The 17,817-nt window shown below is 42.2% G+C and overlaps 2 protein-coding genes and 1 non-coding gene across 5 annotated transcripts in view; 2 read left to right on the top strand and 1 right to left on the bottom strand.

The window, feature by feature from the left end:
• Window positions 1-2,072: 2,072 nt before the first annotated feature.
• fhdc3 (FH2 domain containing 3) lies at window positions 2,073-11,025 on the top strand. Its single transcript, XM_030437206.1, has 12 exons — window positions 2,073-2,255; window positions 3,254-3,781; window positions 4,075-4,136; window positions 6,121-6,223; window positions 6,574-6,659; window positions 7,042-7,142; window positions 7,249-7,319; window positions 7,459-7,566; window positions 7,757-7,827; window positions 9,043-9,160; window positions 9,262-9,426; window positions 9,758-11,025. The coding sequence occupies exons 2-12, from the start codon at window positions 3,314-3,316 to the stop codon at window positions 10,796-10,798; spliced, it is 2,394 nt and encodes a 797-aa protein (XP_030293066.1). The 5' UTR covers window positions 2,073-2,255; window positions 3,254-3,313; the 3' UTR covers window positions 10,799-11,025.
• A 1,497-nt stretch (window positions 11,026-12,522) lies between these two features.
• The window catches only part of trim3b (tripartite motif containing 3b), a 35,481-nt gene continuing 30,186 nt past the window's right edge, over window positions 12,523-17,817 (top strand). The window contains exons 1-2 of one of the 3 annotated variants that reach the window (XM_030438122.1): window positions 12,523-12,736; window positions 14,774-14,885. The gene's annotated coding sequence lies outside the window, so the exon portion shown is untranslated. The remainder of the gene's footprint in view (window positions 12,737-14,773; window positions 14,886-17,817) is intronic. The other 2 variants (XM_030438126.1, XM_030438128.1) reach the window with 2 other exon arrangements.
• On the bottom strand, window positions 13,819-13,890 carry trnaw-cca (transfer RNA tryptophan (anticodon CCA)). Its single transcript has one exon. It is a non-coding gene; the product is annotated as a tRNA-Trp (tRNA).

The following is a 17,817-nucleotide window of genomic DNA, read 5'->3' on the forward strand; positions in this document are numbered from 1 at the left end:
GTCTTAGTATAATGGTAGTAAACAATCATCCGTTGTTGACATTTAAGAGGATGTCTTACAAAAAAATATCAGCGTGGTATTGCATCTGTAATGTTGAATTGTTATTCATCAGTGTATTTCTTACGTTCGTTATCTGTGGAATCAGCATACTGTACACAAAAAACATCTGGTTTGTGCAAATTACTCAATCTATGGGTATGGCATTGATACATTTTGCAGATGGACATGCCTCAGGATAACCAAATCTCTAACTGTTCTACTCCGAAACATGTATTGATAGAAAAGTGTTTTAGTTTCCCAGTGTAAACCCTCTGTGCAGTCAAGTGAAGATAATCCAGTATCATGATTGTTTTACCATGCTGAATTTCACTCATGTAACCGAAGGGAGAGCTCTATCAGTTATTGGTCCTTTGAGCTTCATGCGTCCTCTGTATTTGCATGGCAGGCAGCGATCCAAAGTACACGTGCAGATATGTGTGAATGCACTGATGCTCTACTCTTGGCCTTCTGCGTTCCAGCTCGCATGGACTGGCACATCGCCATGCTTATGATTTTCAAAAACCGGCTGAAGCAGAATCCAGGATGTGGATTGATTTAAATGCTGCACTTTTAAAGACGATTATAAAAACAAGTGGATTTGATGGAAGAAAATGGATTCTATGGTGTATTTGGCTTGTGTTTTCAGATTTTTCTCACGTGTGTCAGCATGTCAAATGGGTGTATTTTTATTCTGGCTGAAAGAAAGTCACTCGGAAAGATGTAAAATTGCAATTTTGCTGGCCAGCTCCTGGTCTGTTTGACCGCCACACAGCAATATTAACTAAATGTGACTCCTCTTTTTCCAAACCTGCCCCTTTGAAATTCCTAACCCCAACACCAAGATGAATGGCAATAGGATTTTTATTTTGACTCAAAGTTGTGAAACCTTCAGTAAAAATGGGAAAAAAAGCGTGATAAGAGTTTAAAGTCACTCTGCTAGCAGTCTTTACATTGTTGCCAAGAGAGAACCAAGATTTATAAAAGATTAGATGTTTTATTTGTGTACAATCAATGTTTTCTAGGCTGAGCTGGTGTGTTGTACTGTATGTATGAATGATTGCACATAATGGTATTTAAAGACGATAAATGGAGCCGTGTCATTGATTGATGTGATACTCTGCCTTCATTCCTCACTCAGATCCTGAAAAGTCCCACCCCACCCCGAGGGAACAAAATTAAAAGTACACATTTTCAAATGCTCTCTGGCTGTCTTTTTCTCTTTTGTTCCTCCATGTCATGATGTGTCGCACTGTAGGCCACTGGGATTTCTGTCGCATGAAGCAACCATCTCGATTCAGTCGGATAAAACTTTAAGCTTTTGATTACGATTGTACACAGATAACAGTTTTAACAGTTTTTTTTAACAGTTTTTATATCAACCATCATTATATGTGTCCCCTGTAAATAAATACCCTTGTTTTATTATCAAGACAACTGTCACAGGAAACGGGACAATAAATCAAGACATCGTTATTGTGATATGAGACTTGTTTTTGAGTTTAAAACTTGAGTTTAATTTCTAACCATTTTAACAAGTTTTGCTGCAAATTACAATTTTTTATATTTTTATTTTATTTTTATTTTTTGTTTACAGGTATTAGAATCAGTTGAAACTACGTCGATCACCAAATGGAAGCAAACAGTTACCCATCTTTTCCCTTGCCTCCTTCCTAAAGGGCGTCCCCCATACCTGGAAGCTGCTGCAAATTAAATGGGTTTTTTTTGCTAAGTTTGCACATCTATAAATATATGACCACTTTTTCCTCTGACCTTCTTCGTGTACAGAAATACATTTCATGGTACATGGTAGTGTTTTGAATAAAATAATTTGAGCAAAAGTGTAGAAGGTCTGTTTTTCCCATAATCTACCCCAACAGGATACATTACAAAATATAAATATTATATTTAAATAGAAAATAGAAAATATATATATATATATATAATTTAGTTTTTATTTTTTGTTTACAGGTATTAGAATCAGTTGAAACCACGTCGATCACCAAACGGAAGCCAACAGCAACCATCTTTTCCCTTGCCTCCTTCCTAAAGGGCGTCCCCCGTACCTGGAAGCTGACTTGATTGTGATTGGTGGAGGCGATCCCGTCACCTGTGACTGCTGCTGGTGAGGCAGGCTGACTGTGGGTGCTGTGCGGGAACACGAGGTCACATCTGAGTGAGGATCTAACCTGAGAGCTCGCCTACGTTTTCAAAACACGGTGAGTAACATTCATCTGTGTCACCGCCGTCCCATTTTTTGTTGCCGGACGATCGGTTCAGCGAGGGGATATTTTTTTTGGGAGGATGTAAGCCCTTCATTGAATGTAAAGAATTGGGAGCGAAACTCGGTTTGAAAAATGTCAAATTAATGATGCCGTGTTCGTCAGAAAGCGCACAAACATATTTTGACAGCACTTTCGGAGTCTCTCCCGTCAACATTAACAATCGGCATACAACATCCCATCACACAGGATGTGTTTCAGTATGAACGCAGTTAATTCCAGTTGATGCGCCTGTCATTTTCTGCAGCTTCCCTTACCGTAAATAAGCAGCAGATATCAGCGTCAAACGGTGTAGAAAGTTACGTTTGTCTGTCCATGTATTCTGCTTGCTGGATGCCATCTATGCCGAATACACCTCTTGGTTCTATTAAGTAATACAAGGTATAATTCAAGTTGTTTGGGGAATTAACATTTGCTGTAAAGAAGGAAATATTTAAAAACGAGACTTTCTTTATGGAGTTTCGTATTGCACCGACATACGGAACAACCATAATTATGGGAGAGGACATTTTATTTATATCTTAGATCGAGGAAGAGAAGAGGGCAAAACGACACTGAACATGTATTTCTATGAGTGAGGTGAGATAATACAATGTTGACAACCTTCAAAAAGTCTTTCAAAAGAATAACTGAATTGTAAAAGAAACTGATCAAGGAAATTCTTTGGTTAAATATTTAAATTACTGGATTTTTGACAGAGAAGTTAGGGCATTTTGCTGAAATCAAAGAGGCTTTGGGCAGACTTTTGAAGCACAACGTGATGTTTATAATGTTTTGTTGATTATGCAGTTCCATCACTTGGTTGTGATGTTGATATATGTTGAAACTGAATAGCCTCCATGGCTTTAACAGCGGCACGTGCCTCATACATCTGTGGCTGTCTGTTGACTGAAACACTGCATATTTCATAGATGTGTGTCTCTCTGTCTCCTCAGATCTGAGTGGCAGACACTGGGACACTTGCTCCTGTCACCTCCTGGATTTGAGACATACAGATGGAGGGAGTGCTTATTTTGAAATCTGCTTCGCTTCCCAACTGTTCTTCTTTACCTTCTCCGCCGGATGCTCGGGAAGATTCAGATCCCCAATCATCTTCGTCATCTTCCCCTGAGCCTACCGTCATGTGTGTTACCAATGTACCACCACCACCTCCTCCTCCTCCTCCTCCTCCACCTCCACCACCACCACCACCACCTCCACCTCTTCTTCTTCCTCCCCCTCCTTTTGACTCCCGTAGTGACCGGCGACGTTCCATGAAGAAACTGAACTGGGACACTATCCCCAGCCAGCGTGTGCTGGGCAAACTGAACGTCTGGACGTGTAAGCGGCAGCAGAGGGACCTCGTGCTGGATATTCGGAGCATGGAGGAGCTGTTCAGCCACGTTGACAAGCGGGCTTCGCTACGCAACTCGAGGGTCATGGGTCTGAAGTGTGATGGAACAGAGATTCCTCAGGAGCCTCAGGTAAACGGGTGAAGGCCGCACTCAGGCCATATTTGAAACTTTGTTAGATAACGGTGAAGGTTGAGTTCCAGTAACCGATACTGACCGTCCCAATGTTTGGTTGGCAAAGGGAAGTAATAAACACACAAATAGGAACTGCTTTTTAAAAGTTCCACACCAACCATGTCGTCACTGAGGAACTCGCTGAAGTGAAAACACGTCTGGGAGTGCTTGTGCTTCCTCAAACATTATGTGCAATGTACAACTGAATATAGACTAGTAGTGTTTTCCTTTTTTGCTCCTTTTGTCTTTAGGTGACGATCCTCGACTCGAAAAAGAGCATGAATATCGGGATCTTCCTCAAACATTTCAAGAGGTAAGGAGTGCCGAGCTTCAAGCTAAAAGACGGCAATACAGATGGAAATGAGCGATTCAGTGAAAGAGCACGTCAGATTTACAAACAAAAGAATGAAACACATTGACAAAACGACATGTCTGTCACGTCAAACGCAGAGTCAGAAAAACAGATCTTGACTCACGTCCACTGTGCCAGCCATTACAGCCGACAGCTCTTTTATCTCGGTGGACCATATTCAAATAAGTGGAAATGTCTTTTTAAACGTCATTTGAGAGCTCTCATTTGTAACATGGAGAACAAAACATTTGTTTTAACAAACATGACCGACTCTATTAATACTTAAATGATAACGTGACCTAATAATAGGTGAGGCTGAACAGAGCAGAGGTTAGGGAAGATACGTCCAGCAGAGACGTAGCCCTGCTTCTTCCTATGTAGCAGTCGTTTCCTTTTAAAAACTGCAGTCTCTAGTGTAGCAACAGGGGAACAACTGCCTGTTGGGTCCCCACTTAACCACTAACACAGTCGTTTGTGCTCGCCAGGGCTCAAGAACCAGTGATGGATAAGTGTTTCCTTTGCATCTCCCCTGTGCCCCTTCGGTTATGTGTCTTGAGTTACGACCAGTTCATTTCAAGTTCAAGGGGTCAGGTATCCTGAATACTGAATACTGATGGTACTTGCTAATGATTTTGCATTTTGTGGAAAATACAGAGAGGTGTTGTGAACTGTTTGCACTTTGCATCGCAGGCGAGTGTGTAGGACTGGTAGCGGGATGTCAGGAAGACACAGTTAGAGCCCGGTCAATATATCACTCAGCTGATGTTTGACTGTGAGAATATGATTCTTGGGGTATTTATCATCTTGATTTTGTGAGCTGGTTGTTAACAGAATTCTGTTTTAGATAGATTTTAACAAGTTAATAAAACAAAAACTGCAAAGGTTTGATGAGGGGGGACAAAAATAAGGGGTCTTTCAGACATCCAAACTGTGATACTACAAATGACAGTTGCGTTTAGTTGCCGAAAGTATCGAGGTATATTTTTTTTAGACGAGGTTTCGAGTTAAGTAGAGGGTTTAACCTACTTTACTCAACACTGGACTTTCTGTGTCGGAACCTTATCAAGATGATATCACCTTCAGCGCGCGGTTCACCCAGCTCCCCAATTTGAATACCAAATGACCTCCCAATGTGTGTCAACACCCAAGTACAGTGGTGATGTCTGCTTCGGCATCTTAGTCAAATTCAAGTTGCGTCAGTTTCATTGTGGTACTGACGAAAGCGCGCTTTCGATGATGCTGTGTGAAGGCTTTTTGACATTGGATGGGCACAAAAAAAAAAAAAACCTGTGACGTGCTGCCTGAATATCTCAACAGGCATTCAGGTTTTCCCCGCTACGTCAGAAGAGAGTTCCTGTAAAACACAACAGTGAAATGTAAAAAAATAAGTTAATTATAATTAAGACAAAGACCACATACATTGTTAGGGCAGCCCGCTGCACACATTTGCACAATGAAACTAAAATGTGTAACTTGCCACACTCTTTTGCAGCGGAAGACAACCATGAAGTTGCAACATCCAGTATCTAACAACTTTTTGAATGCAATAAGCCGCGAAATTCCTACAATTATTTTAATGACATCCATGTTTGGTCGTTGTCCGTCTTCAGGGTTTGACCTCGTGACTGCCGTGCTGTTCAGCAGCCACCTCTCTATTCTGAGCTGCACTGCAATGCATTGCACTTCAATACAACACCCTGGGGCCTTGCTCATATCAGTGAGTGGTCTGGAACCACATCATAGAATAGAAAAAATAAAGCAGCACATGATTGTAATTTGTTTTTTCACACTGCTCTGAAATGAGCGGAAAACCAGTGGCAGCCAGCAAGGTTGGAAAAACAAACGGCGTGACTTCATGTTCGATAAGTGGTGATGGTTGTAGCAGTGTTTCGGGCCGCACAAGTTGCCGCTTATGACTGCCGCTGTATTTTGTCTCCCTCTGCAGGCCAGTGGCGGAAATGGTGCAGGACATCAGTCAAGGGAACTGGCTCAGATTTGGGACGGGCAAACTCAAAGAGCTTTGCAAACTGCTGCCAGAAGAAAGTGAGGTGATGACAGCTCCAGTCTTCTCTGCTCATCTTTTTTTTTTACTTTGGTGTAGTATGCATTAAATAAGTTTAAGTGCCTTGGAATAAGAACTACCACAGCCTCCTGGGTTGTTTGTAGATACTACATGTTTCTCTATTTGAAAGAAAAAGATATTGGCCAGAAGGATCTGTTTGCTATCACTGTGTAAAAGTATATCGTGTCCATTTCTGCCAATGCTTCATATAGGTCAGTCATGCTACCTGCCCTGATGACCATCTGATACTCACACACCCCAGTTCCCCTTTTTTCTACAGTTTCATCCTGTAAAATCTACAGGAGGGAATGTTAACAAAACTGTGTCAATGCACAGGTGAAGCGGCTGCTGTCGTTCAGTGGGAACCTCTCCGAGTTAGCCGAGGCCGACCGGTTCATGGTGCAGTTGGTTAAAGTGCCGGGGTGAGTGTGGATATTTTTTCCAAAGGCCTTTCCCTTTTTGAAATTGAGTACGCCACCCTTTTTTTAGGCTGGTGAGCCACCTTGATGAAGGTAACATATGCTTTTAATTTTAGTCAAACTGAAGCTCACACGGATAATTTGCGCAGAATGAGAATATTTATGAAATATTTAATTCCACGTTCAAATATATATTTGACACATATTAACACTTCTTTTCGTGAACAGTGAACATGTGCATTCTTTGAGGAAATCTGCGCTGTGTGCATGATCTGACAGTTTTGAAGATTTGAACTCGTCTAAATCTATCTCGACTAATAACGGTCAATAAAACTGATAAAAGGACAACAGTTTGCTCCGTTGTGTTAATGTGTCCTTCTTCCAGCTATGAGGAACGTCTGAAAACGATGGTGCTGAGGGAAGAATTCTTTCCTCTTATGGAAGAGGTAAAGAGCTCTGTTGCTGTCATGACCAAAGGAGCTAATGGTAATGTTGCACATACGTCCACCAAAGCTTTTACAACCTCCAGTTCTCATTTTACAGTTATATAAAGGTTTTTTGTCTCCATCTTTTTTTCATTCTCTCCGCTCAGAGCTGTTGAACTGTGACGACCTCCACTCAGTAATTCGGCTGGTATTAAAAGCCGGGAATTACATGAACGCTGTTGGTATTTTTCTTTAAGAATTATGTTTTTTTCATGGCCTACATTGATGTCTTACATCTTGATACAAAGCCGCCCCAGGTGTTTTACTCTGCATGTCTTATACCGATGAAATGACTGTTGGAATATTTTTTCATTCAGGGTGGTTACAGCGCCAATGCCATTGGGTTCAGAATGGCCTCTCTGCTCAAGCTGGCAGACACAAAGGCTAACAAGCCTGGCATGAACCTCATGCACTATGTTGCCAAGGTGAGGAAGAGGAGGAGGAGGAGGAGGAGGAGGAGGAGGAGCCCTGGGACAGATGCTCACTGAATAAAATATTTCTGAAATCACTGAAACACCCCCCCCGCTATCATGATATGTCCTTGAACTGTTTTGTACCAGTTGTTCTCCTGCCTTACTCACTTTTGCTATACCTTCCTTTATCTCTCACCCACAGCAAGCAGAGGACATCGACGCAGAGTTGCTGACTTTTCCCAGCCAGCTTGAAAACATCGGGCCGGCGGCAAGGTATATATCACGAGTACCCTGCACTGCAAATAAGGGTAGCCAAAAAAAAAAGGAAAAAGGGAAAAAAACACTAAATTTGAGGAGAAAATTATTATTATTAACAAGAGAAATTATCTGTCCATGCAGCAAGTTAAATTTACTTGGCAAGAAATCTTGAAATAAGATTGTTAAATCTAAAAATAAGAAGGCCCTGATAAGTATTCTAAAGGGTTAAAATAAGCAGAAATGGCTGATTATTAGATCAAATTACTGGAAATCAAACTTCCTACAGCACAACAATAAGTGAAATATACTGAATATAAGCAAATAATTCTTGTTAAAAAAATGTTTTCTTAATTTTAGCAAATTAAGGCTCATCTTGAAATAAACCTAAATCCATATTAAAACTAAAACCAAAACCTTAAAACCAGTTCTTGTTCTTAGAATATACATGTTAACTGAATCACAACCAGGATGGCAAGTATGAGTACCGTCAACATTTATTAACGGCATATAATGACATTCACTGTACACCAGAAACAGTGGGTCAGGGTTGCTGCACACTTTTTATGTCAAATTTAAGACGATTGCTTTTTTTTAAGCAGGGTTAGGTACATGAGCTCATTGATTACACTTCATATTTTTCTATCATCTTCACAGTGTGTTTGTGCCAATAAAATATAGTCTTTGTGATATTATTGCCCATAGAAATGGGCGTGAGGATGTGTAATTGTATCATGAGTTGTGGTTGAGGTAGAGGTTTCTCTTCCATTTTGTGTGTACATGTGTTTTTAGAAGTCTGAGGCTTTCTATTTAATACATGATATTTTCAACAGATGCTTTATGTCTTATTCTTACATCAAGTAAATTGAGGTTGCTGCTGAATCTTAAAACAAGTTTTATTTTGGTGAGATTTTTGGAGAGAGCTAGAGCTAGAACTAAAATAGCTTATTTTAACATTTATTCACTCAATTTTAAGATTCCTGGACTAGTTGAGACAAAAAAGACATGTCCATGATCAATTTAAGATTATACCATTAATGCAAAGATTAAAAACAAGTAATCTAAGATTTTATATCTTGCATAATTACTAGCAGTGTGACAATCTAGCCGGATATTTCGCTCAGCGTGGTTTGGTTTTCTTCAATAACCACAGTGTCAGATGTTTTCATTTCTGATGTTGACTCTGGTCGAACAGTTTTGTAATGCCAATGACGTGATGCTGCTCGCCAACAGAATTTGCAAAGACGAGGTAATCACAGACTTTGAGAAAGAGATCAAGAAGATCGAGGAAGTGAAACTGTACAGCGGCAGACAGCCTGGCCTCTTACAACAAATGGAAACATTCCTCATGGTAAAGTTTCTCCCGTGTTGTTGGAAAAGCACAAAGACGAGCTGCTGAAATACTTTGTTTTCGGTTCTTCTTTATACGCTTTCATGTTGTCATTTTCTCAGAGGGCTGAGGCCAAGCTGGCCGATGTGGGGTCCCATCTCCAGGAGCTGAATGCTCTGAGCAACACTGTCGCTGAGTACTTCTGCGAAGACCCTGCTACCTTCAAACTGGAGGAGTGCTGCTCCATCTTTCATTCATTTTGCAAGCGGTTCGACACAGCTGTACGGGTAAGTATAGAGAGAATTATACTGTTGTTTTTTTAAATTGAAAGCAACCCTGTGTTCATGTCTGGAGGAAGGTCCACTTAAACTGGTCACCAGTTCATCACAGTGCCCATAGTTACATAGTGTTGCTTAAAAGGTCCAGGTGTGTAAGGTTGATGGGATCTACTGGCAGAAACGGAATATAACATTTATTATTATGTTTCCATTGGTGTGTAATCACCTGAAAATGAGAATCATTCGTTTCCCACACACACTGGACCCTGTATGGGGTACTCTGTCATGAGTTAGCACTTTCTTGCATCTGATATGTATCCTCTCCTTTACATGACTGTAGGAAAACAGAGAGCGGGAGGCAGCAGAGCAGAGGCGCCGGCGGTCGGAGAGCATGCGTATTTCAGTGAAACGACGCTCCACAGTGTCTTGCCCAGGACGCGTTCCTGATCAGGACTCGAGTTTGGAGTCTGCCTTGCACAGCTTTCTCTCCACCATTCCAGGGGGATTAACCCGATGCAAAAAGAACACGCTGCCTCCAGTCGAGGGATCCCCCTCTGAACGCAGATCTCTGATCACTCCATCAGTAGAAAAAACGGCGGCTACAACCCCTACTAGGCAAGAGAGGCCCGAGAAGAAGCAGCCCAAACTGCAGAAAGAGAATGAGCAGCTGGACAACGAGGGAGAAGCTGATAAGATGCGTGAGATAACTCGGAAGGTGCTCCGCTACCAAAGCAGTAGAAGCAGCCTGAATGGAACCACAGTCTCAGGCACGCCTCCTCGGTCAGAGAGAGAGCAGAACACACCAGCTACCCCAAGCACCCCTCAACCTAGAACCAGAGACCACTTCTTCCCGCACAATGGGGATGCAGGGTCCCCGTGGACTATCCTGAGTCCCTTGACCTGCTCCCAAAGAAACCAACTCCAACAAAACAGACAAGCTCACAGACGCAGACTATCCTCAATGTCTGCTGGAGATGACCCCGATGATGGAGTCTGGGAGAGTGACAAAGACAATCATCTCCCCACTTCCTCCAACCGGGACAATCAAACATCCCCATCTGTCGGTTCCGCCTCTCTACCCGAGTGCCCCAGTCAGAGAGCTGTGTCACAGGGTCCAATGCTCAGGTCGGTTTCCATGGATGAAACCAGGCCATCTCCAGCATCCCGCTTCCGGCTGGGACACTTGTTCCAGAGAAGCATATCCCAACGGTCATACTCCTATGGATCAAGGACGGAAAGTATGAGAGAGAAAAGAGCAGGAGTCTCTCATGTAGACGGGCAAGTGAGCACTTCAGGGTTTATATCCTTCTTCAGGCGCATCGGAGGCAGAAGTAGGCCTGGCAATGTGGAAGAACGAAACTTCAGAGGATCTAATACCTGATTAAAACTTTGTATTCAGACAGAGTCCGAACTTTGTCGTTTTTTTGTGTTTTAGATTAACATGTGTTTGTCTTTTTTTTACTGTTTTTTTCCTTCAATGGAACCAAGGCAAATGGGGACTTGCTTAGAACTGTAAAGGTTTGTGGGGGGTTAAACCATCTTTTTCTCTTTTTGTCTTTTTTTGTCTTTGTCTTGTCTTGTGCAATAAAGGGTGACTTTCTACCTTTTTTTAATTGTACATGTATATTAAATATGCTCTTCGTTCCTCTGGTTGAAATGACTCACTTATCCAACCCTTTCATGTTATCCTTGAAAGTCTGACTTGCACTCGTGTCTCATTAGTGCCGCCTGCTTAGTTTCCAGTACTTGCCTTTCACTCATCTATTATTTCTTTGTCCTGCCAGTCTGGCTGGAAGGCAGTTGATGGGGTGGCAGAGGATTTAGGGTATCAGTCAAGGCTAGGATTAGTATTAGGGTAAGGGTTTGAACATTTTTAGGATTTGGGTTTTAAGGTTATGGTTTTAATACTTTCAGGATTTTGGGTTTTAAGATTAGGGTTAGGGTTTGAACACCCAAATCTTGACTGTTGCTGAGGGTTATGGTCAGGATTAGGGTTCTAGGGTTAGGGTCCTAATACTTCTAGGATTTGGTTTTGAACACTGATAGAGTCAGGATTAGGATTTTAGTTATGGCAAGGGTTTGAATATTCTTAGGATTTGGGTTTTAAAGTTAGCGTTTGAACACTTTTAGGGTCAGGGTTAGGATGGTAAATAGGGTAAGGGTTTTAACGCTTGTATGGTTGTGGTTTGGATTTGGGATGTAGAAATGTAAAACATTTAAGATATGTACAACAAGACAACCTTGAAGACGAAAGAAATCACATTGAATTTTATTTAAAGGACAAACTCTTTGCTGCTGCTGTCCTTACAACAACTTTAAATAGGACACGTTACCGTTGGTGATCCCACAGTGGGTGTTGCTGGCCCTTCCTCTGGCCTCTAGTGGCTCTGTCCTTCCACCACTGTGCCACCCTGATGTCTCTGCTCAGCAGTGGCTGTGATTTCGAATGGGAAGAGGAGAAAGAGACATTCAGCTGTGTAACTTGGGCAACAGGGTTTGTTTACAGCCATTTCATTTGAGCCCTCGCAGTGTAATAATACTCTCTTGAACAAACTGCTCAATACAAGCTCCTTTCTGACTGTTCTGTTGTCCTCCCACATCCATCCCTCCCACTGGCAAGCGCTCAATAGGGACATTTTCAGTCGCCTGGCATTTCGAATCAACGGGGCTCGATGAATAGAAGAAAAGAGGGGAAAATATGGGCTGCTTTTTGACAATGAAAGTGAGATTTTTTTCACATAGTTATAAGCATGTAATCTGTCCTTGTTAGTTAAACACAATCTTAAAGTACAGCCTTGTGCACAAGCAGAGATAACAGCAGTCTGGAACTTGGGGCTGAGCACTGCGTCAGCAGCGACTGACCTGTTAGATGTAAAACGAGAGCTCTAGAATACAATCAGGCCATTGTGATACAACACTGTGTGCTGCTGAGGACCGTCTCATGTGAGTCAGCTCCTGAGGACTCGAGGTGACCCGCTGTCTCTCTCAGTCACCGGGGTTATGCTAATCAGCTGTGCGGTCACAGTCAGTGTGTCCGTGTTCCGGTGAAAGATGAGAAACGGGCATGAATAGAGAAGAGAAAGGCAGTGGGGTGGGGGAAAACTTGGACCAAGAGAGGGAGGGAGACTTGCAAGTTGTATTGTGGGAAAGCATTTAAGCAGAGAGCAAAGAAGAGCATGTGAGAGGACAGAGGAAGCCAGTGTCTCAAAGACAGAGGAAACACGGGAGGAAAATGAACAGGAGCTGAGCTCAATAGGATTTACAACAGTGACAATCCTGGATACTTTTTAAAGTGTGAACTGGCTGCCGCAGCGAAAAGGTAGATTCTTATTGTTTTCAAAGACCACCTGTGACCTATATTAGTAAACTTAGTAAACTCTTTCCATGGTTTTAGTCTGTGTGCATCTAAAAATGACCTAAAGCAAATTGTCTTTCAGGAAAAGGGTCTTGTTTCAAAAAGCAGGCCTGCCGAAATGTACCTCCCTGCTCCTTGGTATCACAACAGCAGACCACAGTGTGCTGTAAACTTAATCCACCATGACAGCCACAGTTGAGGAATTGGGCTGTTTAAGTGTTGTAATCAGATTTGTGGTTGGAGAGAATCCACTCGTGATGCGCTGAGAAATGTTGCCAAAGACGCATTTTAAATCACATTTTGGGTTTTCAGCCGACACTCCTAACTCCACTGAAGTGCGCAGCCTCTGTGATACACTCTGTGATACCACCCACAGACATTGTTGATATAGACATACATATATAGATAAAGACAGATAGATATAGAGCTAGACAGATAGATATAGACATAGACATAAACACATATAGACAGATAGATATAGACATAGGCAGATAGATAGATAAAGATATTGACTGATAGATACAGACATTGTTTATATCTATCTATCTATGTCTATGTCCATCTATCAGACATAGACATAGTCTAGATACATAGATTTAGACCTATATATATATAAATATAGACAGACAGATGTAGATATAGACAGATAGATATATAGACATTGACATAGATATATAGATATAGACAGATAGATATAGATATAGAAATAGATGGATATAGATTTAGACAGATGTAGATATAGATATAGAAGTAGATAGATATAGATGCAGAAATAGATGGATATAGATATAGACAGATACAGATATAGAACTAGATAGATATAGATACAGAAATAGATGGATATAGATTTAGACAGATGTAGATATAGATATAGATAGATATAAGATATACAAGATAAGTCTTGCTACATCAGGAGAAGTTTGGGGTTGGGGCAATATGTTGGCTGCAAATAGTGTTAGCAAAGATTTCTGCATTTGACGATTTGCGTCCAGATAACCAGCTGATCGCCAAAGCTTTCATTTCACTTGGTAATGAAATCAAAGATTTGACCCCGACGTGATTTGAACACGCAACCTTCTGATCTGGAGTCAGACGCGCTACCGTTGCGCCACGAGGTCTGGTGCCACATAGACAAACGACTGATTATACCGGTTGAGTCCGCTTCTGTCCATTCACTGACGCACACCAACTCCGTCCAAAAATACCACAGCGCAGGACATTTCTCAGTGCTCCTCTCAGATGTCAGGACATCATAATGTTCAATCTGTCTGCTAAGACAAGAGATTTTTTTTCTTCTTACAGCTCATTATCTTACTGAATTACATTTTAGCGTTTACACATTTCTAGAAACAAGACGAGCCAAAAGGTGAGATCACACTGCAGATTACACGCACAGTACACAAGAGGACAGACCCCAGCAGCAGGTCCGCTCAGGAAAATGTTAAGATGCTGCAGCAGGTGATGAGGCCCCCATTCAGTCACTAGATGGTGCAATTGAACAGAGGCTGTTTCTGATTTGGTCCACCAGCTTCTGTCATTCCATTTTTGAACTTCTTGCTTTTACATCCACAGAGACCCTCCACAGAATTATAGTCGGCCCTATACAACAGTTATTCTGACTCTCTTTCATGCCAGGGACCCTGGAACCGACACAAATAGACCATGTGGGCCCCTTTTATTGGCCCAGGGGTTAGGGGCCCCATCTGATGATAATAGATTTTAGATGTTTTTATCACTGCAAGTGTAAGAAATCTAAGACCGTGCATGCCTTTTATCATCGTGTCACTTCGAGACTCCAGGCCATAGCTGTGAAATGTGGACCGAAGTAATGCATCTTATGAAAGGAAGCGTGTGGCGCAGTTCATGTTCAAGAGGCTGTGAAATGAGTCCACGGTAGAGCGGACAAACAAAACTATTTACAGAATTCCTGTGTTCCTTACACTGAAATAAATCTGTGCAGTTTCTTTTTTTTTTGTAATTAAGATTCTTTCTGGTTTGCAGGTCTGTCTGTTAATCCATCCATCTCCTACACAGGCTGGATGAGGAGCATCTGGAGAATCTAGGACATTTACCTGCTAACCTTCACTCAGCCGGTTCATAGGAAAATGGACGGGTAAGTGTGCACACACACACACACACACACACACACACACACACACACACAGAGGATGTGAAAATCTGTTGTCTGACCCTGTTCATATACACAGGCAACATCACCAGTGCCTTCTGTAACATCTCCTCTTCTCACAGTCACGTGGTTTGTTGTCACTCAGGTGACATTACACATTCACTGTATTCATCATTCCCCTTGTAGACAGTCTAGCCATCTCCATGTTGATGTCCTTCCTGCTTCAGCTGTAGCCGCTCTGATTAGAATGCACGCTGTTTTCTGTCTACGCTGATGAGACGGGCTTGAGCACCGGGGAGCCGGAGCAGCACATTGATTAGCAGGGTAAATGTCACGCTGCTGCCAGCAAGGTGAACGGACGGCGAGGCTGTCAATACGCACGTCTTTCTCCACGCAATTGCTCTGATTTCACTGCTTTTAAGACATCGAAACGCCAGATTTGCTTCCCGTCAGTCGATAGATTTAGCAGGCAGCCTGGAACATGGGGGTCCGGTCTGAGATTTGTGTGTCGCGCCTCTGCAAGGAAAGAAGCCTCCTGACAGTGTTCACAGCGGTCAGACTGTAATGTTTGTGGTTTATCATCTGTGGTCGGCTTGGTGGAGCTGATTGTTTTAAGGTCACAGGAGCTCGACAGTAGCGGCCTAACTAGGCATGAAGACGCCTGCGCCTGTCTGTGTGCGTTTGTTTTATCACTGGACAACAGGAGAAAGCCTCAGGGCCACATTTAACCACTTACTTATTGAGTTTTCCGTCGTAATACGTGTTAATTAAACATCTAATTTACTAAGACAGTCCCTGGACTGAGCCTGGTACTGAACCCCCACGATGCACTCTGCCGGAGATTATATATCCTGTATGAGATCGCTAAGCTAAGAGAAGATAACATGGTAATCTTGATTACAAAACATTAACACTGACTCCATTTCGACTCCACCTATTGGACAAAATATTGCTCTGAAAATTATGATATTATAAAATTTCACATTTACTAATAATACTACTATTTTGGCTCTGGCTGTGGCTCAGTGGGTAGAGCAGGTCATCTAGTGATCAGAAGCTCATCAGTTCAAATCCCGGCTCCCCCTAGTTGCATGTCGAAGTGTCCTTGAGCAAGATACTAAACCCCAAATTGCTCTTGATGAGCAGTTGGCGCCTTGCATGGCAGCCTCCGTCATCAGTGTATGAATGTGTGTGTGAATGTGGCATGTGTTGTACAGCCCTTTGAGCTGTCGTTTGACTGGAAAAGCGCTATAAAAATGCAGACCATTTACCATTTTATTGATAACACATTAGGAGCAAACACGTACATGGTGAGCAAAAGGGAGACTAAAGATGCACAATATGTACATGAGGTACACACACTATGGTAAGTACAGCTAAACACACACTGAAATGCCTCAACTGCACAAGGAAAAATACGTTCTGTTCTGTTGAGCCTAATTGCTTCATTTTTGAGTCTAATAATAAGGTTTTTGCATCAAATGCGTGAAAAAATAACTTCTAACAACACGTATTCTCCTATCATTCGAACATTACCTTCCTCGAGTGACGCGCCCCTCGCAAAGGCCTCGCGCAAACGACGCCAAACTAGGCCTAGAAACAGAGCAAGACGTCTTAACACACCCAGTTTATACAGGCTCCCACACACACACCTCACCTACCCTCTTTCTGCCGTGACTAATACCCATCTGACCACATTCACAAGGGTTTTAGCCCGATTTTAAAATCCGCCATGATCTACCAGCAAGTCCCGCTCTCGTAAGTAGCACAGCAGCTAATAAAAGATTTCCGAGTGGAGACGGGGGGGGGGGGGGGGGGGGGGGGGGGGGGGCAGAAAGCTGCCACTACGTTTGAGTGGCGGTGTTACATTAAACCTTTTTATATCTAAAAGAGAAATGTTAACATTGACATCAGTTCTTATTTCTGAACAACAACAAGACCGGGGCCTCTTTAGGTCACCAGTGGTTTCGTATATTTAGGCCCGTTACCTGCAAATGGCTTCACGTTGCTGCTGAACATTTTCCCAAAGCATATAAGACATTTTCAACTGAGGCAACATGTAGCCTACTACAGTATGTACCATTTTATATAACTTTTAAGGCAAAACTATTTTTCTGCCAGTTTTACATTCAGGCCACAGACATTTATGAATGAATGCAATGACATTCAGCCAACTGGTCGTAAATGTTGTCAAATTACCGAAGTTAATATTCATTGTCAGTGAGTTCCATTTATATCAACAAGGGTTTATTTGTATATCACGCGGGGACAAGCTGCGTTAATAAGTGGGAAGTGCACATGTGGAGGAAAAACTCATTCATGCCATAGGCCATAAAATATGACCACAAATGGCAGATATAAACTTGACAATGAACAATGAAAAAGGGACAAACACAAATTGGATTGAAAATAACTTTACGGATAAATAGACTGTATTATAGTGTAATTAATTACATTATTTTGCTGTGTGTGTATATCAACAGTTTTCAACTGTTAACCGTTTTTAAATATATCACTACAGAGTTGAAAATTGTTCTTTTGTCCTTGTCCTTGGACTGTGGGCTCCTGTCAGCCTTTTATATATTGCTACGCCAGCAAAGTGATGAGTCAGACTTAGAGCTGAGTTTGCGCTGAAAAGAAACGATTGGCTAGGGAAGATTCAAAAGGCCGAAGAAAGACAAACAGTAGATTGAGGTTACACGTTTCACAACATTGTGACATGAAATCAAAGTGCTGTGAGACAGTTAATCTGAGGCCGCTTTGCGCTCTGGACCACCGGTGTGGAGGTATCGATTGAACCACGGTGTCTCTGCGTCACCTTTACTGCTCCAGCCATCACATTACAATATGCCCTCTCAGACTGCATTCAAATGAGCTTCGCATGAGCGGCAATCGCGACGAAGATGTGTGCTTTCCG

The sequence above is a fragment of the Sparus aurata genome, chromosome 13 (assembly GCF_900880675.1).
Source record: "Sparus aurata chromosome 13, fSpaAur1.1, whole genome shotgun sequence".
Taxonomy (NCBI): domain Eukaryota; kingdom Metazoa; phylum Chordata; class Actinopteri; order Spariformes; family Sparidae; genus Sparus; species Sparus aurata.

Coding starts and splice junctions, on each gene's coding strand:
- fhdc3 (XM_030437206.1), top strand. CDS start 3,314: ATGGAGGGAGTGCTTATTTTGAAATCTGCTTCGCTTCCCAACTGTTCT. Junction 7,320..7,458: donor CCGGGAATTACATGAACGCT/GTTGGTATTTTT, acceptor TTTTTCATTCAG/GGTGGTTACAGCGCCAATGC. Junction 7,567..7,756: donor TCATGCACTATGTTGCCAAG/GTGAGGAAGAGG, acceptor TCTCACCCACAG/CAAGCAGAGGACATCGACGC.